The sequence below is a fragment of the Maylandia zebra genome, linkage group LG17, assembly GCF_041146795.1.
Source record: "Maylandia zebra isolate NMK-2024a linkage group LG17, Mzebra_GT3a, whole genome shotgun sequence".
NCBI classification, from domain to species: Eukaryota; Metazoa; Chordata; class Actinopteri; order Cichliformes; family Cichlidae; genus Maylandia; species Maylandia zebra.
Genome location: NC_135183.1, coordinates 14546352 through 14573560, shown reverse-complemented (window position 1 = coordinate 14573560; position 27209 = coordinate 14546352). Strand labels below are relative to the sequence as shown.

General features: G+C 39.6%; 1 protein-coding gene across 2 annotated transcripts in view; it reads right to left on the bottom strand.

Moving 5' to 3' along the window:
• Positions 1 to 27209, bottom strand: part of pik3r3b (phosphoinositide-3-kinase, regulatory subunit 3b (gamma)) — a 209289-nt gene that overhangs the window by 86545 nt on the left and 95535 nt on the right. For both annotated transcript variants that reach the window (XM_076875802.1, XM_076875803.1), the window contains one exon: positions 26305 to 26390. In XM_076875802.1, the coding sequence (XP_076731917.1) occupies positions 26305 to 26390 (86 nt within the window). The remainder of the gene's footprint in view (positions 1 to 26304; positions 26391 to 27209) is intronic.

Here is a 27209-nt window from a genome sequence, read left to right as displayed (position 1 = left end):
TGAAATCTGATCAAGTGTTCTTGATTATTAGAGTTGAGGATATTTAGAGAAACACACTGCAAAATGCAGCTGTGAACAAATCCTGTCTGCGATGTAGTTTACCCCCCTTTTCTTCACGTCAAGGACTGGTGCATATAATTTACTTTTTGCTTGATGCAATGAAAAAATAGAATTGGGCTGAAAAGGTCTATTGCTTTATTACGTATTCAGGTTGTGTATCATGCTTTTAAAAAGTAACTAAGTAACTAAGTATTAAGGTAACTAATTACTTTTGAAAATAAGTAATCAGTAAAGTAACTGTAACTTTTTTTGGTGAGGTAACTGGTAATTAGTAATTAATTACTTTTTTCAAGTAATGATGGTGACCCAGAGAAATCACCCCAAGTCTGGTATTAAGGGGGTATTTTCCATTTTTCTTAAATAATCAACTAAATAAATAATAAACTGCACCAAAAAACAGGAGCTGAGAGAGGAAGTGCGTAAAGCAGGTGTCTGTGAGATCAACAAGGGGACTGAGAAAACCCGTTTTCACCCCATGTTCACTAAACCAGAAGTCGTCCAGTAATTTTATTAACAGAAAAGCCTAATTTTAAAACCCTAAGATATGAAACTTAACCTGAAAGATATAAAATGCAAATTTTAGTTTAATTATTAATTTTAGTCAATTATTAATTATAACCCAGATACAGTGTGTAGAGAGCTGGTAAATGTTAAAAGGTTAATGGAATAGCTTATCCATATGCATAGTCTTTGTCCAGAGTTATTTTACCTTACTAGAACATTTGCCTTTTACTAAATCCAACAATTATTATATATCTCTTATGTAGGTTCTAAGTACTTTATGAGGTACTTGCTGTCACACACCTAGATCTCAGTAGAAAAATGCAAATTGCATTAAAAAATTCTTCAGGAGTGCAAAATGTTTTCCTTTAAGCTCATTAGTGCCAAACGAATCAGCTAATTAGTATAAAAACACAAACTTTCAGAAACATGGAGACTGTAATTGAGCACTCAAAGCACTTTATACAACATGCCTCATTCACTCATTCAGTTATACAAACACTTTCCCTCCCTCATGACTAAGTGGTTTCCAACAGTCACACAAATTTATACTCCAATAGAAGCATCATAGAGCAATGTGAGGTTTAGTATCTTGCCGAAGGATACTTGGGCCTGCAGACTGACAACTAGAACAGCCAGTGATTGAACCACCTGCCTTCCAATTAGTAGATGACCTGCTCTACCTCCTGATCACTAGTATAGTGGTGGAACATACAGGACGGGGGTAAGAATCAGAATCAGAATACTTTATTGATCCCTGGGGGAAATTATTTAGAAGAGATAGATAGAAGAGATAGATGGAAAGAGACATACGGAGTATTTTCCATTTAGAGCATAAAGAGAAAATTATATGTACTGTGCAGATATGTATACAGTCATGTATACATTGCATTTAGTGCATTTAGTTTTTCATATAGGGTGCACTGTACAATGTGGACTTTTTCCCTGGGTACCAGGTACTCTCACTCTCTGGGTACTCTAACTTCCACTGCCCCAAAACATAGTAATACATAGTAAAACATAAATAAGATTATTTTTATAATTGGCTGAAGATGTGAATGTGTGCAGAAATGGTTTTCTGTCTCAGCGTTAGTCCTGCAATCTATTAGTGACCTTTCTAGATTGTACTCTACCTCTTGCCCCGACAGATAGGTCAGGCTCCAGCCAACGACCCTACTTTGGATAAGCAGAAGAAAATTGATGGATAGATGGATTTTAGCTTTCTACAATGTTGGAAGTAAAGTTGCGAAAGGCTGTAGCTTAACCCTAAACATGGCCTTTACCTAAAGTAACTAAGAAGATTAATTTTCTAAATGTAATCAAAGAATAACCAGTCCCACACAGTACACAACCCTTAGTTTCCTGGGTGAAGGTCACATCCCAGACTTGAATCCATGATGATTCTGATCTTTGTTGGAATTACATTCTTACTTACTGATGTTGTGGCAGTTGGAATTTTTGCCTTGTACATATTGCATATTGGATGTTGTATCTCATTTCGGGTATAATGTGTCTTTAGTTTTTAGCTTTTCATTAAAACTGAGGTAATATAATAAATAATAAAATAACAATAATAAAAAACTAATTTGCTATAGTGAGAAGTACACACTGCTGCTTTTGATTGTTTTTCACAGCTTTTTTTTAATTATAAAGGACAGAGCAGAGCCAGGTGAGCCTTCATTTGATTATTTTAAGATATGACATTTCTAAGTGACATTTAAAAAGTCAGTCACATAATTGACATTAAGGAAAAGGTGGTGGCAGACCTCTAATAAGAAAATATGCACTTAATAGCCCACACATACAAACAGCATGGCATAGGCAGGTCATGATAATTAACCCTTTTAATCAAAACTAAGCTCTTATTTTATCACCCCATAATTGCACTCTCCTGGTCCTCATTATGAGTAATTAATCATATTTGAACACAGGACTGCTGTAAGTTATGACAAGAAATGATAATTCATTTAGATCTGAAAAAACATAGCCAACCACTAAGCTCCTCATGAGTACCTTCCTCGTTATTATCATCATTAACATTTTCTAAACTGGCATAAGCACCACTTTTGCCATCAGATTTAGAGGAATCATTATCACGTCTCCATCATCTTTGGTTGTTTTCAAAATCATCACCTTCAGCATGGTTGTAATTATAGTCATCATTGTCATTATGACAGCTTTTATTATCAGCATTGTCAGCTTCATAAACATTATCACCTTGAACAACAAAATGATAAACAGTGTCACCACAGCCACTAAATCATCACCATCATCATCATCATCATCATCACAATTACCATACTGTATTATCATCTTCAATGTAACATTATCACTGTCATCTTCACAGTTAATCTTGGTTTCTAATTTATTGTTTTGTCACATTATTATTATTGTCAACATTTTTAATTTGGTCCTCATCTCTGCTATTTTCCATCAATGTCAGTATAGGATTACCTTTTCAAGTAAGATACAGTACAAGTGTTTCGATCCAATATGCTATCAAAGATTGTAAAATTCATGGACTGTAACAGTACTTCTGAGTTTTTTCATGAATGGTCCAGGTGTACATAAGTTACATGACTCATATTCCTGCCAGGGGGTTTCAAAATGTTCCACTGATTTACAAGTGTTGATGACGTCCCAAAATATGCTGCATGTGATAATAAACGCAGTGAAGACTGCTGGTAAACATAAACATACATACTATCCAAACATTAAACATTCCACAACACATGATTTAACAGGTTTAACTTGGTTGTTAGTCATAATATCTCTGTGTAAGAAAGTTTTTGTACACTGAATGACTCAGACAGCTCACATTTGAAAACATTTATGGTAGAAGCAGACTATTGAATCGCTCCCTGCAGATATCTTAAACATATGCATTGAGGAGGGATGCATAAACATCCACCCTAAGCCTACAGGTGGATGCTGAGGTTGTGAATGGAGATAAAAGAGCAACTGCACTGATGAGGGAGAGATGGAGAATTCTGCAACTTAAACTAATTCAGAGGATGTGCATGAAACAGAATGTGAGGAGAGGTATGAGCTTCCCGCCCAAAGAAGATTTCAGGCTTTGCTCCATTTGGTTAAAAAGAAAAAGTCAGGATACATAGTTTGACTTTTGTTTTCAAAGTCCCGAATCCTAATAAATAGTCATGTGAGCCAGTCTGCGATCAACAGCGAGTATCCTCATTGACAGATTCACTGTCTCCTGAGAGTCAATGCCTCAGTAAGACAGCTAGCATTTCTGCTTCATTACCAACACAAAACCTGCCATTTTAATCATATGGTGAAAAATTGCACGTTGTCTCATCTTATTTTAAGCCTCTGGCATTCCATTTCACTTAATGCATTCGCCACATTGTTACATATTTTTGGTCCCCAAAGTAAAGGCCACTTCTGCTGATCTCAAGATTTAACAAAAACTTGCTGAGATGTACACATGTATTCAAAAAGTTCTGCCCTAATGAACACCTTGCTGTGCATCTACAAATGAAGATGCTTATTTCTATAAGGAGACCTAGCCACAGCCAGCGGCTGCTTCATCACTTATTAAACAGTTTCACTGCTGATCTCTGAGATGAAAGCAGACAACCTCAGAGACTCAGCTGCAGCTGGCTCATTCACTGCTCATCTTGAATCAATAGAAAAGTTCTTCAACTTTTGACTCAAGTACAATTCAATAGCGGGTATTGATGCTGAAAGAGTCAACAAAGCAAATGCCAAGAGAAGAGAGCAAAGTTTTGGCCTGGGAGGAGCCCTAGTGCTCATGTCCTAAAGTGAGACCTGCTTCATATTCATACTCATCTTTTTATGCCTTCACTCCTCTTTCTGAATAATGAATACAGATACAGTTTGGGTACCAGGTTTAAATAATACATAAATGCTGTCTGAACACTGAAACTAGAACGATGACCCTGTGAATCTTTACAGCTCGTCTGAAAGAGTGGAAGAAAGAAACTTAGCTTTCTTTGAGTAGTGACCTCATCAACCTCACTGTTATTGACATGCAAAAGTTGTGGCTTGGCTAAAAACTTTAGACCTTTTCCTGATATTCAAAAGCCTCTTTGGCAGTTGTCCTTTTGTTACTTTTAAACCAATAGGCACACATTTAATTGTATTATCAGATGACCTGGAGACGTGTCATACACTCAGAGTTTTCGACAGATTTACTACAGGTTCTGTTGTCAGCCAAAAAGAAACCCCTTTTCTGCAAAAGATATGACCTTGGGTCACTGCCATTTGTGTATTTTTCTGTTACACGATGTAGTCCTGAAGACATTTACTTTGGCACAAATGACCACAGTTTGGAGTACTTTGGTAGGTGTCTATCTAAATGTATGTATAACCCTAGATGTAGCCATAAAACATAAAACAGGTGTGTATGTAGTTTTATACCAAAGGAAAGGTGAATTTAAACTTTACACTGTATATATAAAATAAATAAATAAATAAAAAGTTTAAGCCACATTAAGAATTCCATTGGTTTCTCGATGGCACATTATGGAGCCTCAACTTTAGCATTCTGGCATTTAGCATTCTTTTTTTTTTTTGAACCACAAAAGAGCATTTAAGATTTGGAAGAGCAAAAAAAACCCCAAAACCAAAGAACCCATCCTTCACGAGAGAGAGGGAGACCATTTGCCATATGACACGTCAATGAGTGTGTATATTCTAAATGCTAGAATTTAACTCATCAAAACTGTAGCCCAAACATTTGGAACAACCTGTACTGCACAGTAAGTCATATTATTATTGATTGCATTTGACATTAACTTACTCCAAAAGGCACCAAAAACAATGGAGAGATCTATTTCAGTAACTCACATTAGCAAAGGTCAGCTAATGGCTACAGTGTGTTATCAGTCAGGACACCAACACCCTTAACTTTAAGCCTCAAAACTATCCAGTTAATTCTAACATCATATACTTCTTATAAAGGGGGAAACTATCCGTAGACAACTGTACCATTTTTGTACCAGGTTGTAAACATGAACTTCTGTAAGGACTGAGTCTTATGTTATTTCTAAGCCCTGAAGGTTGTTGCTTGGTTGGTTGTTGCTTGGGTCAAGCATAGGATAGAGGGGACAGTGGACATACCCCAGTTTTCATGCTTTTCGCCTACGTCTAAAATTCTTACTTTTACTTGTATTTGGTTGCTTCCCATTTAAAGTATCCTTATCAGGTGTGTAAACTTTTTTTGAATAGGCTGGTCAAGAATTTATTAACATTACAAATGGCCTCTATCTAATCCTTGTTGTACCTTAAGACAGGAAGTCAAAATTGAAATGTTCTTTTCTTTAGTCCCTACTATAATAGGCCACAAAATACTAGGGGTGCAACGATACACAAAATTCACGGTTCGGTTCGGTTCGGTTCGATACTTTGGTGTCACGGTTCGATATTATTTCGATACAAAAAAAATGTTCATGCCTTTTTAATTTGTCATTTATTAAAATTATAAATATATATTTTAACTCAAAAGTACAGTTTTTAAATTTAACCCTAACCCTTGTGCGTGTTTTTTATTTTGACAGCGACTGCGCACCTGCGGACCACTTATGTGCAGCCCTGGTTATTTAGCTCGTCATATTGCAGTCACAGAAATTCTTTTGTCCATGAAACCATAAAGCTGCACTTTCTTTTTGCCTTATAGTCTGATTTGTCATAACTTCTCCGTTTTGTGGTAAGCTTTTCTTTGGCTGTCACTTCTTCACCCTGACCTGTCTTATTTGGCTCAGCAGAACTAAAATATATATCTGTCTGTGAAGGTTCTCAGTCATCCAGGTCATCGTAGTCAAATATAAATCCTGCTGCTTTTACACACGCACTCACATAAGCTCAGCGATTCTCTGCGCGATCAACCTCTCACATGTTTAAGCTGTGGGAGATTTCACTTGTCATGTTTGCATAGTAAGCTAACGATTAATAAGACGATGTCAGAGGAATTGGTGCACAAATTATCATCACTCACAGATCAGTGCTGTCGCTCTCTATACACAGTTCGTGCGATTGCAAAGTGAAAGCAAAAAAACAAGCGCAAATTCAAACGAGATTTCAATATGTCACATATTGACAGTGGCTCACCGATGCCAATGACATAATTACCCAGCTACATTTCTGAAAGAATGCAAAAGCATTGACATATATTTTTCCTTCCTACAATAGCCCGACGGGCAGGGCAGAGATAGATTTTGGTAGCCCGACTGAAAAAAATCGCTAGCCCCGGGACGTCGGGCTAGCGATATTGCAAGCCCTGTATCTGATTGAGGAATCACTCATCTTTGGAAAAGAGAGTTTATTACAGAGAAATGTCTCTTTCCAAAATAAAAGCTATACTATCCGCTTCTTCTGGGCTATATTCTCAGCAGCATAAGGAGAATCATGTGCTAACAGCTGTCTAAATGACTCGGCTAAAGTTAGTAGCATGCTTACTTGTTTTTGTCTGCTTCCACTTGTCTTTGCACTAGGATGATGTCGGCGTAAATGTGTAGTCATATTCGTTGTGTTCCCACTAGTGCTTTCAGGTTAATCTCGTTGAAATGACCTTAACGCCACAACACGGCAAATCTCCGTTAACGAGCTACCGCCGATCGCCCGTGCATGGGGCTAGACGGCCAACACGTTAACGAGCTAACTGCGCTAACACACTAGCTCCCACCCATGTAATTGAGCATTGCGTGGCACATCCAACATACTGTTTTACTTTAGTCCATGACTCGCTTACCTTCAGGGTCATACGTCACATGAAAACCAAAATAATTCCAAACGCCAGATCTGAATGAGGGTGGGGGAGGTCCATGTTGCAAGGAGAGCTTAACTTCTGTCTTGCTAGCTTGCCCTGCGCTCTTCCTTCTGACTATGCTGTCTGTGTTGAGCGCTCAGTGGATCTGCGCTCGACAGTGCAGCCTAGGCGGAGTAGTCGAACGCAGATTCACTGAGCGCTCAACACAGACAGCATCGTCAGAAGGAAAGTTGATAAAATAAATTACAAATGTTGTATTGTTCGATACATATGCGTACCGAACCGAAAGCACTGTATCGAACGGTTCAATATCGATACGAATATCGTTGCACCCCTACAAAATACATAAATAAATACTGTGTTATGTTAATTTTAAACAATGTCAGAGGGAATAAAATAATGTTGCTCTGTCTTTGTGGCGTGTATCAAACATTGGCAACAAACATCATTGCAACTTCACTGGAAGAAACCAGTTCTTATATCTCTCATTTTGTCAGTAAGTCTACTCCAGAATCGATTCTGCAGCCCTCTGCCTGTAAACAGCCTTGAGCTACTTTACATGCAGTATTTATTTCCACAGATTAATTGCTTGTTGTGTGTAAACCTCCAAAACTATGAAAACCTTTTAGCATAACGACATTATGCTTTTAGAATAGAATTAGAATAGAATTCAACTTTATTGTCATTGCACATGCACAGGTACAGGGCAACGAAATGCAGTTTGCATCCATCCAGAAGTGCTTTAGTGATTTTTTTTTGCCTATTATTGCTTTGAACAATGATCTCTTTGGTAATGAAGGGTACCCTTGCATTAGTTTTTTTCTTTCTAAAAAAAGATATATAACAACATCCAGCAGTTTTGGTGTGAAGAAAGCATTCAAGTTCAAAAAGAAACACTGCATATATTCAAAATATCATCCATCTGAACAAAATTCAGAAGGTGTTTGTCTTTTATGTTAGATTTAGTTTTAAGTTTGCCAAAATATTAATAATACCATACAAATATATCGAAAACATTAGCTAGCCGAAAAATGTGGACCATAACATGTAATTATTTGTATCTTTTTTTTTTAGCTGAACATCCATTGTATAAAATCAGTTTAAAAATACTATCACTGACTCACTCTTGTTTTGCAGAATCAACTTATTTAATATCCTTTTTACCCACATTGTTCTGTGCATAGAAGGATTCACATATTGCACCTACACCTGAATTCTCAATACAGTGGGCTCAGTGTTGACCCAAACAGCCTGAAGTCAGCAGTCAGAGCAAGAATGCTACCCTCAAGGATATATACAAGGGAGAACACTACAGAATCAATACTGTTGACAGGAACCTCTCCTACTTTTTGACTATTTTAATAAAAGCGTGCAAGGGCAACTTTTATTAAAAAGCTTGTCTGTGTGTTTGTGTGGACATCAGTGGGAATTTCTTTAGGTCGGGAAGCGGGTAGCTAGAATGAAGCTAATGAAATTAGTCTGGAATTAAAGTGTGCTCACTGAGCTCATTGGGAAGCTAATTTAATCAGAGGTCCTTGGAAGCAATGTTGAGCCCTGGATAAATCAGCCTGTCTCAGGTGCTTAATAAAGAAGTTGCAGTACAACTGACTGAATGCCAGGTAATGACATGTGCTGATCACATGTCAGAAAAGCAAAACAATTTCTATTAAAGCCTTTACCAGCTCAATACTTTGGTCTTTAATTGTTTCTCTCATTTAATTGTTGATTTATTACTTAACATATTATATAGTGTAGTATGAACGGCTATGGGGGAAGTCTTTATCAGTAAAAGCTGTAAAACCTATAAAAATACAGTTAAGTCTAATGATTTTTACCCTCTTTCATATTTTCCAAAGCTATCCAGCAGGCAGGATTGGAGCCATTACCAGCCTGATTCTTGCCATTGCCTTTTTTGCATATTACTTAGTTTTTATTCACCTAAGTAAATACTGATTAACAACCTTTCAGACAAGGAAAACCATATTATTTCTCTTAATTCCACAAAGATGATCAGAGTATGATTGTATAGATAATTCCTGTAGTTTTGTTTTTAAGCACACTACTAAATGTATATGATATGTGTTTTGAGCTTATCTTGTTGGTTTTATTGGCCATGAGTACCATTCACAGACAGTTGCAATTGCAGCATTGTAATTTGGTGAAATATATATTCTAAGGCCCCCTCCTCAGCTCACAGATGGTCATTTCCTTTTCTCATAAATATCCTCCTTGACTCCCTGTTCACATTAATGTTCCTCCCTGTCCAGGATGTACACATCCTCATCACTGAATGAATGGACAATGGCCTGCAGGTATGACTAGACTGTGGAATCCTGACCTAACAACATTGTTTGGTTTTCATAATGTATAATTCACAAGGATTCTCTTGGCACTTAACCTTAACCTGACATACACTATATTACTAGGATTGTGCCAGGAGACCCAATCATTGGGATGGACCAATTTGTGGTGTAGTAGGTGTTGTTTTGGGGTTTGAAAGCCAGAGATACGGTGTTTTGAAAAAAAAAATGGATCTCAGGTGATCTGATAATCCTGACACATAAGAGATCATCACAGGTTTTTGCACTGGCAGCGCTTGTCCTTCTTTCCCGGATCACCTGGAGCAGTCTTCTGGCACCTTTCCAGATTTTCAGCTTTGTCCAGCTGGGATAGCCACATTTATCCAGGTCTTCTGAGAATTTTAGTTTTAGTTGACAATTGACAGTGCTACAGAAAAGATGAAACGATGTTTCATGGTTCTGGGTCATTTATTTTACTTCCCTTGTCTCGCTACCTACCTTTAGTTCAGGTGTGTTTAGTTCCCCCAGCCGTATCATTTCCCATGAGCCTTCAGTGTGTCTATGTATTGAAAGCCTCAGTTTGCCTTATTTCTTTGTAGTGCCGTCTTCTATTCTTTGTGTTTTTGCTGGGAGTTAGATTCTGTTGTTTTATATGTTGTTGTAGTTTGTTTTGTTCTTTTCTGGATTTTTTTTGACTGCCTTTCATTAAAGGTGAGCCTTTCATTGAATGCCTGATTGAGTCTCATTTGAGCCATCAGTCATCCTCACATGACAAGAAGGAATGAAAGTGACAGGAGGAATGGATAGAAGATTTGCATTTACACTTGACTGAAGATGCTGAAGTGTGCAAAAAATCAGGTAGGAGGACAAAGAGAGCGATAGAAAATAAAAGAAAGCAAGTTGGATGAAGAAAGAAAAGAAACAGAAACATAAAGACAAAAAGAGGCGAAATAGAGGACATCTGTCATTAGCTGCAGGGTCTGAGTCAATGCCAACAATGAGGTCAGAGCAGCCTGCTGGATACAAACACTGACCATGTTACAGCAGGACGATGCATTTCAGCAGATTTAAACATTTTAACAGAGACGCATTCAGAATGGAATTGAAATAGAAATTTGTCCTAGTTCCCATATAGCTTTTGTTTCTAACAAATGATGTAAAAAAAAAATTGTGCTGCAGAAAAACTGAAGACATAAACAGAAAACAGTGAAGATTTACAGACTCTCAGCTCTGCAACTGAAAACAAATTCACAGCATTATCACAGAAAAACACTCCATCGCACCCATCATACAGTACTTGACAGAACCTTTCTCTATCACATGCACACATGTACACAAATCCTGGTATTATGACTTGAGTTAATGATGCATTACATGCATTACATGCTGCATTTCCTCCATCTTAGCTGTGACTTTTAAGATACCCACTTTTTATCTCACTTGCAAGAACCGAAGTTCCGCTAAAAAGTTGAGGCTGCTGTGCAGATTCACAACAAAACTGCTTTTACCTTTGTTTGTTGTAAATGCCAAAAGTCAATTCTTGATGAATTTCTTCAACAACAAAAACATAGTTCTGAATAATCACGTGAAAGTAAGATTCCATTTTTCTTATTTTAGAACTTTGTATCTGTAGTAGGATCAGATCCTCTTTCAGCTCAGAACTGACAAACCCTGGCTCTGGAATGTGACATTAGAGACTATTTTTCCAAGGGCACTGGAGGAGTATAGGGGTAATAAGTTGGACACAATCTGCAAACTGACCACTGTACACTGCTATACCCTGCACGCACGGTAACCTGAATGTTATCAGAGCCTTTTGTATTTGTGGTGTAAATGGCAATGATGTGTTTTGTGGAAGAAGTCAAACTGGTGTAAGAAAAGGAATCGTTATTCTTTAGTATATCTTGCTAAAGGGATACAGAGCCTTTGCTTTTTTAAATAATTCAAACTATTCACTGACAGAGCTTCCATACCACGATGATGCTGTGAATAAGTGATCAATAAGGGAACAACATGTGGATTTTCTAGATCTAGAAATGTGTCTCTTTAAGATGTCCTTTTAATGACATTGATTTTAGGTCAGTGCAATTAATTCACTTTCATTTAAGTGATAACTGAGACCATTTTCAATTAATATTAGTAGCGCAAAGCAAATCAAGTGATCCGTAAATGAGCACCTAACGACATACCTGCGTATGCCAATAACAGCTGTTCTCTGCACCATGCAGTGTGAAGTTTCATTGCACTTGACAGCAGCAATATACCACAGATAAGACTGTCAAAACAAAAATCAAACGGCACAGCAGAAGGTGAAACACTTATCTCTCAAAGTGGATCTTTGTACATTGTGCTGTAGAATTGTTTCTGTGTAACAAAGACGTTAACTTAGTCAACTACCTGAAAACATATCACAAACTGCAGCATAATGAATATATAAAGATAAAGTAAAAGAATGCCGCTGTTGGTAAGGTGAATTGTTCAAAGTCAACTTACACATTCACAAAAATAGTGAGTCAGCATATGTATCAATACTAAATCACAGACCAATAAGGATAATGAAGGCAGACAAATGATAAACATACTGTTCAAAACATTATTAGTTACCCTCTTGCATAATTATTTTTAAAAGCGGCAATAACACTGCAGGGAAAATATAGAGGGATCTCGAAATTGTGGAGGACTTTGCTTCAAATGAATACATGGAGATAAACAAAAACCCTATTTATCTGCAAATATGCTTTAATAAACAGGAATGCAGCACAATGCATGCGGCACAAGTCCAGTGTATTTGTAAAGGGGTTGCTACTTTAAAAGGCTGTATTTTGTTGAAAAAGGACATCTTCAACAATGGTACTGTGTCAAAGCTGATGTCTTTCTTTACATTTCTATTCTGAGGTCCAATAGCACAAGATTTTTTTTTCAGTCATACATAATACTTGTTTATTATCAGAATTCCTGTTAGGATGCCTGGGTCGTTGACCCAGAGTTTTGAGTTTATTATATTATTTATCATTTCTAGTCTTTGGTTTCTTTGTTAGAGTTCTGTCTCATGGTTTATGTTTCTGTGTTCTCTAGTTGCGCTGTCTCCCCTGTCAGCTGTATCCCCTTGTCAAGTTCGTGACTCTGTGTTATGTTTCCTGTTTTACTGTCTGTCTCATATGCGTCTGGTTTTGCTTCCTTTGTCTCGTTAGGCCTGATTTGCCCCAGCTGTGTTTCCCTCCTGTTACCCATTCCCTGATTGCTCCCTCTGTGTATTTTAGCCCTGTGTTTCTGTGTGTCTGTGTTGCGATCTACCCTCATCTTGCTGTGTGTTCTGTCTGTCTGTGTAAGTTTATTTTGGATTCTCAGTTTTGTTACTTTTTGAGTTTAGCATTAAAGCTGTTTTGAAGTACACTCTTGCCTCTGAGCGTCTGCACTTTGGGTCCTCCATACCACCACTCCTGCCTGCACACAGCCCTAACCTGACAATTCCTGCATTTGTCCAAAACCATAATCTTTGCCAAATTCCTCCCGAATTACAGTTTTGCCACCGTACACTACCACAGTAGATTTTAAATTAATCAGAAAGTGATTGAAATGCAAATTTGAACCTTTTTAAAATTAATTTTACCAAATGTTTCCATTAACTAGGAATTACATTAAGGAATTTTAATACAGACACTTGAAATTAATTGGACAGTTGACTGACTGACAAGCAGTTTTGTGACAAGATGAGGGTTGTATATTTGTTATATTTGTTACGAGTGCCAAAAAACCCCAGTTAGAAGTTATCAACAATATATGCAAAAACACCCAAACGCCATAAAATACAACTCAAATGGAGGATAGAATTGTTTAAACTGGTAAAGACAAAAACTCTTAAAATATCTAATCATGTCAAGAACAGGCTGGGAGGCAGGTGCTCATTGTCAAGGTCTACAATCAAAATAAACCTTCATGGATGTAAATACAGAATTTTTTAATTCTATTTAACAACAGGAAAGCCTGATTAGACTAAAGCACAAAAATATTTAAAATTCTTTGGCTGGATAAAACCAAGATTTACTTGTACCAGAATGGGAGGAGAGTGTGGAGCAGTAGTTCTGAAGCATCATCTAGCCAAAAACATTCAGCCAGTGTTATCGGGCATGTATGGCTCCAAGTGGAACTGGGCCACGTGTGATTACTGATAATGTGACTGCTGGTAGAAGAAGCAGAATGAAGTTGGAAGTGTACAAGACTATACAAATATACTATACACAGTGCAAATGAATAATGACCCAAAGCAAGCTGCAAAAGCAACCCAAGAGTCTCAAGGCAAAGAAATGGGATATTCTTCAGTGGTTAAATCAATCAGTGAGCTCACTCCAGCAGAGCATGCTTTTCAGACCCTAAGTGCCACAAAAGACCACAAATAAACAGCAACTGGGCTGTAATGCCCCTAACAAAGCATCTAAACATAAGAAGCACAGCATTTGGTGGTCGCTTCAGGCTGTCACTCATTGCAAAGCATTTTCATCCATGTATTACAAACAATTCTCATATTTAAAATTATGTATTTACCCAGTTGTATAAGAATACATACATGTGAAGGAAAATAATATTTTAGGAGAAATAATGACATCTGCTGTGTCCCTGCTTCACTATAACAATGTATAATGATTAAAATGCTTTATGTTTTTTTCACACGCTGGTCAGTCTGAATGAAACTTCACACACATCATCACAGAAATATTAACATCTGCATGTCATCTATCTGTTAAAGAAAAGATTTCCCAAGTGATTTTCATGTTTATCATCACCCTGCAAATGTGATGTTATGTTCTCTGTTTGCATTTCTTTCATGTGTCATGCTCAACGTACGTCCATATTTAACTTGACAGTCACCAAAATTCGTATCAGTGACAGAATTTAATTTGAATCTCCACAAAATGCAGAATGAAGAATTTTAAAAAGTGCCACAGACTTGTATATGTAATGCTTGATAAACACAGCTAATTGAAGCTGTACTGGTGTTGTATGTTGGCACAAACCAGTTCCTAGAGACAATGTTCCATTTTTTTTATCACCAATGCGTAAGACTTTGTCTGAGACATATTTTTTTAGCATTCCACTGACAATATAAAAGTCGTTACACTTAATCCCTCTAAGGCACCACAAGCACATAAAGCCATATGGTCTGGCTGTGTACATGTGAATCTCAAGTACACATGTGTGGCTCTATATGTGTGCCATGAGATCCATCAGATTATCGTCACCTGTGGTTCTGCTGCCTTAAAGCGCTGTCTGCCACCAATTACAACTCCCTGGTTACCCATAAACCTCCCAGCATAAAAGGACAAGTAGAGATTGTTTCTTTATAGGGAGCCAATGAGAGAAATGAATCTTTCTCATTCTCTCCCACTTTTATCCATCCCAGGCCTTATAATATCAGGCAGGTTTCACAGATTTCATTTGACCTTCAAGTGATATAAATGGTAAATGGCCTGCATTTGTATAGCAGGCCATTTGTATAGCGCTTTTCTAGTCCATAGGACCCCAAAGCACTTTACACTACATTCAGTCATTCACCCATCCACACACACATTCACACACTGGCGATGGCAAGCTACATTGTAGCCACAGCTGCCCTGGGGCGCACTGACAGAGGCGAGGCTGCCAGACACAGGCGCCACCGGGCCCTCTGACCACCACCAGTAGGCAAACATGGGGTTAGTATCTTGCCCAAGGATATTTGGCATGCAGCCAGGAGGCAGCCTGGGATTGAACCACCGACCTTCTGATTAGTGGCTGACCTGCTCTGCCACCTGAGCTACAGCCACCCCAAGGGGTTTGATAGAGCGTCATATTGGGACTCTGTAACTTTTGGTGTGGTTGAACAAGTGGCGCACCGCAGGCTAGGATGGTGCCTTACAACAGATTAGGTGTTAAAGTTTCTTACCATAACTACTACCATCGCCTACTCTGTAAACCACATGAACCACAGCAGGCTAGGTGCTCGAGGCTAAAAAAGCAACCTCCAAAAAATGTCCTGTGTGGAATACTAAGAAACAAACAACAGAAAAAATGGAGAAAAAAACCTCAAGGTTGTGTTAATACATGTTTTTGAAAGTAAGTGTGGATGTTGTGGAAATTGTATAAATCAATGAATTCCATGAGACCACCATTAAAACAGCACCTACTAACAAATACCTAGAGTATTTGTTACTGCTGTTCTGTAGTTCCCAGTCTGACTGTGATGCTGAGATTAGGACTGTGGGCTCCAGATCATGTGGTGCGTGAACTCCTTGCTCACGCTGTTGTTTTAGGCTTGTATAATTTCATCTATATGATTCGATCTCTGGCTGCTCCAGTATGCATGCCAAATGTTCTTGGGCAACATACTAACTCCAAGTTGCTCTCAGAGTGTGACTGAAGCATAGAAAGGACAAAGGACTTAGGCTGCATTTACATAGATGACAAAGGTCTTCAAGACAGAGTGAGTATAGTGCTACTGGTGATGATGATTTCTTTGCTGAAATCCTGTTAAAGACATAAGAATAAATACAGTACAATCAATATACTGCACATAGTTTCTCATAGTTGTCTCTTATGTATTGGGTTACTTAAGGGAAAGTGAGATTATTATCAGAATATTGAAATATGGATTTTTTAGCAGAGGCCCCAGTCCGCGAGATCTTCAACGCACACCTCCGGCAGAGCTTCAACAGCATTCCGAGGGAGACTGGGGACATTGAGTCCGAATGGACCATGTTCAGCGTCTCCATTGCCGAAGCTGCTGCATTGAGCTGCGGCCGCAAGGTGGTGGGTGCCTGCCGTGGTGGTAATCCCCGAACCAAATGGTGGACACCAGAGGTGAAGGGAGCCACCAGGCTGAAGAAGGAGTCCTATCGGGCTTGGTTAGCCTGTGGGACTCCGGAGGCAGCCGACAGGTATCGACAGGCCAAGCGGAATGCGGCTCGGGCAGTGGCTGAAGCAAAAACTCAGGTGTGGGAGGAGTTCGGAGAGGCCATGGAAAAAGACTTTCAGACTGCCTCGAAGAGATTCTGGCAAACCGTCAGACGTCTCAGGAGGGGAAAGCGGTGCTCTACCTGCACTGTGTATAGTGCTGGCGGAGCGCTGCTGACGTCGACTGAGAAAATTGTCAGGCGGTGGAAGGAATACTTCGAGGACCTCCTTAATCCCACTGACACGTCTTCCGAGAAGGAAGCAGAGTCTGGGGATGAGGGGAATGACCCGCCAATTTCCGGGGGCGAGGTCACTGAGGCAGTTAAACAACTCCTTGGTGGCAGAGCCCCTGGTGTTGACGAGGTCCGCCCTGAGTTCCTGAAGGCTCTGGACGTTGTAGGGCTGTCCTGGTTGACACGCCTCTGCAATGTTGGGTGGAGATCAGGGGCAGTACCTGTGGATTGGCAGACCGGGGTGGTGGTCCCCATCTTTAAGAAAGGGGACCGGAGGGTGTGTTCCAACTACAGGGGGATCACACTCCTCAGCCTCCCTGGGAAAGTCTATGCCAGGGTGCTGGAAAGGAGAGTTCGTCCGTTAGTCGAACCTCGGATACAGGAGGAACAATGCGGTTTTCGTCCTGGTCGCGGAACACTGGACCAGCTCTTTATCCTCTCCAGGATACTTGAGGGTGCATGGGAGTTTGCCCAACCAGTCTACATGTGTTTTGTGGACTTGGAGAAGGCATTCGACCGTGTCCCTCGGGGTGTCCTGTGGGAGGTGTTGCGGGAATATGGGGTGTCTGGCCCATTGCTACGGGCCTTTCGATCCCTATACAACCGTTGCAAGAGCTTGGTTCGCATTGCCGGCAATAAGTCGGACTCGTTCCCGGTGGGTGATGGGCTTCGCCAGGGCTGCCCTTTGTCTCCGGTTCTGTTCATAATTTTTATGGACAGGATTTCTAGGCACAGCCAAGTGGCGGAGGGCTTTCGCTTTGGTGGCCTCAGAATCTCATCTCTGATTTTTGCAGATGATGTGGTTCTGTTGGCTTCATCGGGTGAAGGCCTCCAGCTCACACTGGAACGGTTCGCAGCCGAGTGTGAAGCAGCGGGAATGAGGATCAGCACCTCCAAATCTGAGGCCATGGTTCTCAGCCGGAAAAGGGTGGAGTGCCCACTCCGGGTCGGGGATGAGTTCCTGCCCCAAGTGGAGGAGTTCAAGTATCTCGGGGTCTTGTTCGCGAGTGATGGGAGAAGGGAGCCGGAGATCGACAGACGGATTGGGGCTGCAGCTGCAGTAATGCGGACGCTGCACCGGTCCGTCGTGGTGAAGAGGGAGCTGAGTGTAAAAGCGAAGCTCTCAATTTACTGGTCGATCTACGTCCCTACCCTCACCTATGGCCACGAGCTGTGGGTAGTGACCGAAAGAACGAGATCGCGGATACAAGCGGCAGAAATGAGCTTCCTCCGAAGGGTGGCTGGCCTCTCCCTTAGAGATAGGGTGAGAAGTTCGGCCATCCGGGAGGGGCTCAGAGTAGAGCAGCTGCTGCTCCACATCGAAAGGAGCCAGCTGAGGTGGTTCGGGCATCTGACAAGGATGCCCCCTGGGCGCCTCCTGGGTGAGGTGTTCCAGGCATGTCCCACCGGGAGGAGGCCCCGGGGCAGACCCAGGACACGCTGGAGAGATTATATCTCTCGGCTGGCCTGGGAACGCCTTGGTATTCCCCCGGACAAGCTGGAGGAGGTGGCTGGGGAGAGGGAGGTCTGGGCCTCTTTGCTTAGGCTGCTGCCCCCGCGCGACCCGGCCCCGGACAAAGCGGATGAAGATGGATGGATGGATTTTTTTTTTTTATTGTATCCAGTATTTGGGAATTATAGACTTACTTTTAGAAAAAAAATTCAGCAACCTGGGTCTGTAAAACAATACCATCCATCCATTCATTCTCTTCAGCATATCCTTGTCAGGGTCGCGGGAGGTGGGGGTAGCTATCCCTGCTACCATAGGGCGAGACGCAGGGTACACCCTGCGCAGGTCTACCAACAATACCATTTGATTTAAAACAAACAACAAATAAAGAAACATGAAGAATGTATACAGGCAACTAGACTCTCAAGAATAAAATCTGTTGTCAAGCTGGACATGTAGAAAGCAAGTATACTACACTACCTCTGAAGAAAACATTAGCCAAACTTAGCTAACACTAAAATTAAATATGCAGTATTGAAACAATGGCCTTAGCTAATGAGTTAGCTGAAACAAATAGTTAATTAAGCATACAACCTACCTCTATAGCTCCATATTTATGGTTTTTTGGCCAAACTTATAACTGCTGGTGGCTGTGACATTTTAAAATTAAGAGGACTCGAGTGGTTATGTGAAAATATTCATATAAGATATCTAGTGGATTTATCAGTGTGGGAAAACTATAGAGTATTTGTTGGACAATTACAAGTCTTAATGCAGTTTCTTCTGTTTCTTCTATCCAAGTCTTATTTTTCCTTAATAGTATTTAAAAGAAAGGACAATAAAAACAACCTTGACCTTATTTGTACCCTCTGCAAATCTGAAGCTGAACGATCTTCCCAAAAACATAATTTGGCAAAACATTTTAGTATGACCATCAGAAGTAAAGTCATGTGAGTTTCATGTTCCTTCTTTTCTTATGTTTAAATAAAATCATTTGACTGCTGATGGGTGTACTCTACCTTTAGTTTTTTCATTAGAGGTGGAAGCGTGTTGTTACCAGATGAGCAGCTTTAATGTCTGGCATGCCTGGATTTTTAGCCACCAATGTATGGCACTGTTAGCGCCCCCCCCCCCCTACAGAACTGTTAAAATGTTTAGACATTCAGCTGCTATTTTGCAGAAGGTATTTTTCCAGCTTAATTTGACACAGAGTGATCCATCAGTGCTTGAATCGTATTTTAGAGAAGTGATAACACTGTTGGTCAATCTGCCTCTGGCTCCTTCAGGTGATGTCAGCGAGAAAGAACAGAAGGGGAACAAAGAGAGCTCGAAAGACAGTGTGGTAGTACAGGTGGTGGCAGACAGAGACATAGATGAGAAGAAGCACATTGGTATTCACGGCTGGCTTCAGCTCACCCATCCATCCCCGTCTCATATTCTTTACATCACATTTGCCCTTCAGCGCAGCAAATATGTCACACACAGCTGGTAGAAACTACATGCGTGCTTGAAGGGTAGCTGGCACAGTCCATCACATGCACATGTCTCTGAGTGAGTGCAATCACATGCCGTCTCCCCCAGCTGAGATAAAAACAAGCCTTTTTTAATTGCTACATGGGAGAATCAGATGTTTTATTTTTATTTTACCATGTAGTTATGTGCATCATTAGAACTTTAGGTCAGAAGTCCAATGCATTATTGATGGATTACGAGAAGAATAAAATAATTTGACCATAAACTGTGTCATACAATTACTGCTAATTCTTGAACATTTTTAGGGGTCTTCCATATTACTCTTTAATTCTCTACTGCAAGGGTGGGCAACTCCAGGCCTCGAGGGCCGGTGTCCCTGCAGGTTTTAGATGTGTCCTTGAACCAACACAGCTGATTTAAATGGCTAAATTAGCTCCTCAGCATGTCCTGAAGTTCTCCAGAGGCTGGTAACGAACTAATCATGTGATTCAGGTGTGTTGACCCAATGTGAGATCTAAAACCTGCAGGACACCGGCCCTCGAGGCCTGGAATTGCCCACCCCTGCTCTACTGGGTAGAGTACCTTGATGTCGGAGTTCTTTTAACCAAACAATAAGATACATTGAAAAGTATCTTTAAAAATCGAAGCATTTACCCAAATAACAGAAGAACTTACATGAGAATCAGCATACAGTAACTGTACAACTAACTGTGTAAATACAACATCCAGTTTCATTAGTAGTTATGATGTAATTAGTAAAGTTAGGAAACCATTAAATTAGACATTGCATTAGTAAAACTGTTTCTCACTAAACCGTCAAATATTTGTTAATGAAGAAAGGATTGTAGTGTATGTAACCTAGCACTTAATGCAAATAAAACCCTAAAGATATCTCGTGGCAAGATAATGAGGATACTTTCTAACACTTTGTCACATTAACAGTAAATAAAAATTAAGTTAAATGTTTAGTCTTAAATCTTCATTTAATAAATCAGTGGATCCAGTAAATTAAAAAAAAACATCACAAAAGACCATTGTTTCTGATGTGTAACAAAACATCATTGATTAATTTTTTCAGTTTTATTTGCATTTAACATGGAAACACAAATTTACACAATGAAAAAAAATGAGTGTGATATCATATTACAAGATGTTACAAGTATCTCATTAGTATTACCAAGTTATCTTTTTGAGAAAGAAAAGTTAACACTAGGGAAGAACCACTATGAACTATGAGCCAACATGTTTATGTTTACGAGTGCAAAACACTGTAAAAGACGAGTGGTTACAAAACTGTGCAAAGTCACCTGATTTTTTTTTTCTTTTCAAGACCAGGAATGAAACATACTATTACAAGACAATGGAAAAAGAGAGAAGAAAGTGAACAGAGTAAGTGAAGTGTGGTACATGACAGGAACTGTAGTTTCCATGATCTCATGATCCTTAAAATTACATATGAAGGGATAAACATGGTAGCCAGGGGCTATTTGATGTTAATTCAAGCTTTACATGAGCACAGATCATCTGCAGAGGAATGGTTTATTTGAAGAGTTTCAGTCAGGTTTCAGAGCTCATCACAGCACAGAAACAGCTTTAGTGAAGGTTACAAATGATCTTCTTATGGCCTCTGACAGTGGACTCATCTCTGTGCTTGTCCTGCTAGACCTTAGTGCAGCATTCGATACTGTTGACCATAATATCCTATTAGAGTGATTAGAACATGCTGTAGGTATTACAGGTACTGCACTGCAGTGGTTTGTATCATATCTATCTAATAGACTCCAATTTGTTCATGTAAATGGAGAGTCCTCTTCACACACTGAGGTTAATTATGGAGTTCCACAGGGTTCAGTGCTAGGACCAATTCTGTTTACATTATACATGCTTCCCTTAGGCAGCATCATTAGAAGACATAGCATACATTTTCACTGCTATGCAGATGACACCCAGCTCTATCTGTCCATGAAGCCAGATAACACACACCAATTAGTTAAACTGCAGGAATGTCTTAAAGACATAAAGACCTGGATGGCCGCTAACTTTTTGCTTCTTAATTCAGATAAAACTGAGGTTATTCTACTCAGCCCTGAAAAGCTTAGAAATATGGTATCTAACCAGATTCTTACTCTGGATGGCATTACCTTGGCCTCAAATAACGCTGTGAGGAACCTTGGAGTCATTTTTGACCAGGATGTCCTTCAACGCACATATTAAACAAATATGTAAGACTGCGTTCTTCCATTTGCGCAACATCTCTTCGGGAGACAGACACTATCTCCACTTTTAAGATTAGGCTTAAAACTTTCCTTTTTGCTAAAGCATATAGTTAGGGCTGGACCAGGTGACCCTGAATCCTCCCTTAGTTATGCTGCAATAGACATAGGCTGCCGGGGGATTCCCATGATGCACTGAGTTTTTCCTTTCCAGTCACCTTTCTTACTCACTATGTATTAATAGACCTCTCTGCATTGAATCATATCTGTTATTAACCTCTGTCTCTCTTCCACAGCATGTCTTTATCCTGTCTTCCTTCTCTCACCCCAACCGGTCGCAGCAGATGGCCCCGCCCCTCATGAGCCTGGTTCTGCCAGAGGTTTCTTCCTGTTAAAAGGGAGTTTTTCCTTCCCACTGTCGCCAAAGTGCTTGCTCATAGGGGGTCATATGATTGTTGGGTTTTTCTCTGTATCTATGAAGCGCCTTGAGGCGACTTTTGTTGTGATTTGGCGCTATATAAATAAAATTGAATTACAGCAAAATATGGACATTAACCATGGGTGAGCTTCCTTCCAGAATACATCATAAAACAACTCAACCAGGGAGCAGTGTGCTGGATGATGGGCATTATAAGATAATCTTCTAAAAGAGCCTAAGGATAAAACTGTACAGGACTGAGGGAGAGTGCTGTGCTGTCGGGAAGAGGACATCCCTGAATATTAACTTTTAAATATAACTGACTATACTCTGAGGGAAGCCTGAATGAAATATTGGGGTCAAAGGTACATTTTTAATAACTCTGAAGACTGAAGAACAATTACAGAATGTTTGTTTAGAATCAGATTCGGCTTTATTGACCAAGTATGTGTACACATACAAGGACCTGGGCTCCAGCTATTGCTTTGCTCTCAGTATACATAGCAGAGTAGACAACATAAAATACTGACAACATGACATCAACACAGACAGCATGACACAGACAATAACATGTATACCATATTTATGGTGCAATGGTGAAGAAAGCAAACATGCTGAAATAAAACAATGCAATAAATACATATAATAAACACAGATTAGAGTAACATAATTTCTAACTACAGAGGTAAACTGTAAAAAAATGTCATCATTCATGTAATTAATAACACTGTGGCCCAATTAGCCAGGTGTATTAGCTAAATTTATACTAACCTTTCGGTGATAGAAGCTAACATACTGGTTAGCCTAGAATGTTAACTAGTGATCAACTATCACCTGCAAAGTGATGTACACACTGGACTTGCAGTCTATCACTGGACAAATGACCTACTAGAGTGGTAGCTGATTACACTGATTATTATTTCTTTGTCACAAAGCAGTTAAAAAAATAAGGCGTTATCAGCACAAATAGAAACATAATCTATGAGAAACACTAACAAGTCCTCAATGCATGCTTTAATAACTGACTGGGTTACAAAATTTTACAAATTGAGTCTCATCGTCCAAACTTCATTTTAAATAAACTTGTCATGACAGCAAAATGAAAAAATAAAATGGACGGACTGGGGGTGTGTGTGTGTGTGTGTGTGTGTGTGTGTGTGTGTGTGTGTGTGTGTGTGTGTGTGTGTGTGTGTGTGTGTGTGTGTGTGTGTCATTAGTCGAGCCATGTAATCGTGTGCTACTGAGCTGGACACAGAACCACAAACAGAAACATGCAAAATACTAATAAATACAGCAGCTAAAAGCTGAGCATTCGTTTGACCTTAATCACATCATACAACCATGATGGCCTACAGAAATTCATCACACTAGCATGTGTTTGTATTTAGGTTTGTGTGTGTCTGTGTGCCCTGCAGCTGACCCTGTACATCAGGATTATGCTGTTTAAAAAAAAAAAAAAAAAAAAAACGGTTTTAGTAACGCAGTAATGCAGCGTTCCTACGGGAAAGTAACGGTAATGTAATTACCGTTTTTGCAATAGTAATCCCTTACTTTACTCGTTACTTGAAAAAAGTAATCGGATTACAGTAACGCTAATGTTGGCCCAGCTATGTTTGCATCTGAGACTAATATAACAGGCAACACTGAACCTATGCATCACATAACGTGCACCCAACTTAAGGTGGAAACATGATGGTGTCACAGTCTGGCGAGGGCAGACTGTATGAATTGAAAAAGGACCCAAAATGCAGACTCCAAGGAACAGGGAACAAAACTTGAATGTTAACAAAAAGCGAGCCGTTTAATATGGCTGGAAAAAAAGGTACAAACAAAGGGCAAGGCAAACTGAAGCAAAATTAACACAAACCTAAACTGGGAAATCTAAACAAACAATAAGAAAAACCTAGACAAGAAACTTGGAAGCATGGCATAGGAAACATGGCGTGGACAACAGACGACCTGACAATCACACACTGAAAACAGAGGACTTAAATACACAGGAGGTGATTAGGGGAAGTGGAGACACATGAGGAAACAGCTGGCACACATGAACATAATGACGTCCCAGTGGGAGAGTAAAACTGAACATGATGAACACAGAACACCAGACCTCTTCACAATAAAACAGGAAACATAATGAGACATCGACATGACAACCCGAACTTGACAACGTAAGACACAGACATGAAACGCATGAAGAGCAGGGGAGATTTAACATGGTTGGAAACACGAGGGGAAAATAATAACTAGAAACACTTAGGCATAATAATACAAACTTGATAACATAAGACACGCAGCATGAAACACGAAGGGTGAGGGGAAGCTTAAATACAGGGGAAGAAAACACAAGGAGTCTAATAACCAAATGAACTTAGATAACCTAATGAACAAAATAAACTCAAACTTAAAACGCTGGGTCAAAAGACCCAGGACCATGACAGATGGCCAAGACCCAACATCCAATAAACCAGAATTTTCCTTTAAATGGGACCAAAGGAAGCACCATGGTAACACTAGCTATCGCTGTGATAAACTCTCCAAAAAGTCAATTTCAAACCCAGATGGGATGCATAACCAGTCAAATAAATGACCACAGACAGCCCACACAGAGAACATGTGTGTGCATTTAAAGTGTGTTTTGTGTATATTACATTCTTGCCAAGTTATGGGCATGCCTGAGAAGCAAAATGTCTCATAACAAAAGCACAGAGAAAGGGCCAGAATGTGAATGGCTTTATATGGGTGTTTACAATTCTCCCTTTTTTCCCCCCTCACATTATTTTAGCATGCTAACCGACACACGAGCTGGACGAGACTAAGGTTTCACATGCAACTGTAGGATAAACCCACATGTACAGATACCAGTCACACTGAGCAGAGATGGTGAGCCACAGTACTCAGGTAGCAGAGAAACAGTCATGAATTCAGTGAATTCAGACTTCATTTTAAAAAACAGACTTAGAGTGCAGCTCTGCTGAGACAGGTGCCACACACACACACACACACACACACACACACACACACACACACACACACACACACACACACACACACACACACACACACACACAGCTACATAGAGGTCTTAACACACAGCCAACAGGCACAGTGCTAACCTTTGACCTCCACTGATGCTATTTGAAGGCTACTAGTGGAGGTAATGGGTGAGAAAAATGCTCACACATGAGTTTGAGCTCCCTGTTTCAGCCTACCTCTCTCTGTCTCTCTTTTTCTTTGTACACATCAAACAAAGAGATGCTCTGTCAGATATGATATCACCTTGCCCTGCCAATGAAAAAGCAAAACATGCACCTTAACTTCAAATGATTGAAGACCTCAAAGAAAGTGCAGAGGAACACTATCAACTGGCAAAACTGAATAATTGAATGGCAGACCCCAAAGCTAATGTTCTTTATCCTTGGGCCAACAATTCAAATGTTGACTGCAATATATAAATGGACTCCAAATGGAGTGCATCAATGTGACAGCAATGGGGCATTTTTATAGGTTAGAATTTGATTGTAGTAATTCCATCTAATATGTCACTATTGAGACATAATCTTTGACTGTGACTTTTTATGTAGCTGTACAGCTTTAATTTTCATCATAAAGATTTGTTGATTCAGGCCTGACATCAATCAGATTTGAGTGTGGCTAGTGAAATTCAACTCAGCTTTTAAAAAATGTGGTTAATCACAATTAATTCAAGATACTTTTTTCAAATATGGGCAGGTAAACTTTTTTCTCTTGGTAAATAACAAAAATAACAAAAAAGCCTTTTCCCTGAGCAGCAAAACTGCTGATAAGCTATTATTGCTCCTTTATAATTAAATTTATTTATAATTCAATTATACATGTGTCAGAACATTTTTAAATTATTAAATAAAATATTGAAAGAATGCATCAGTGCAGTGAATGTATTGTTCAGGCAAAAGAAAAAAAACAAACATATTTTGTGCATCTCCATAGTTATTTTCCTACCTGGTGCTGCTTGCATCTCCATTCGACCTGCAGTTGTGATGAGCGCCTCCAAAATCCTGATGTGATGCTCTGGATTTACATCTGCACTGTAAACAAAGCACCAAAGTGAAAACAAATTGTAGTAAGGGACACCATTGAACTAAGTTTTGCATAAAAAAGTAAATATAGTTCATGATGTACTTTCAGGTACAATTTCAATTGTGCTGTGTAGAAGTCAGGTTGATACACAGCTGACAGCCCTATTTGACAACTGTTAGAATTCATATTATGACAAGAACCAACCAGCTAAGTAAAGAGAAATGACAGTCTATCATTACTTTAAGAACTGAAGGTCAGTCAGTCTGGAAAATTGCTAAAACTTTGAATTTGTCCCCAAGTGCAGTCTCAAAAACCATCAAGTGCCACGACACACCTATACATCAACTGTTCAGAGGGGATTGTGCAAATCTGGCCTTTATGGTCAAATAACTGCTAAGAAACCACTACTAAGGAAAAGCAACAAACAGAAGAGATTTGTTTGGGCCAAGATTATTTGTATTAGCCAAGCTCAAATAAAAACGTGACAAGATTACCTTCATCCAACTAAAACAGCTGATACTTTTATATTTAAAAAATGCTCTTGCTAACAGAAAACCAAGTGTGATATTTGGCTCATCTTTAAAATCAACATCCTAGAGAGAGATCCAGGAGAATGGCATTTAACAAGGCTTCCGAAATTGTTTTGTTCATCTGTGACCTGCTTACGTTCATCTGTGACTGTTTTTCCAGAATTTACCAAGGAATTTCTTCTCCTGGCACTGTGTACTGTGGAGATTTGGGGAGGGCAGTCAGTGAGTCAGTGAGTCAGAAATGAGGGTTGTTTGTGTAGCATGGTCAGGCAAGTTTACCTTTGACGTGAACAACGG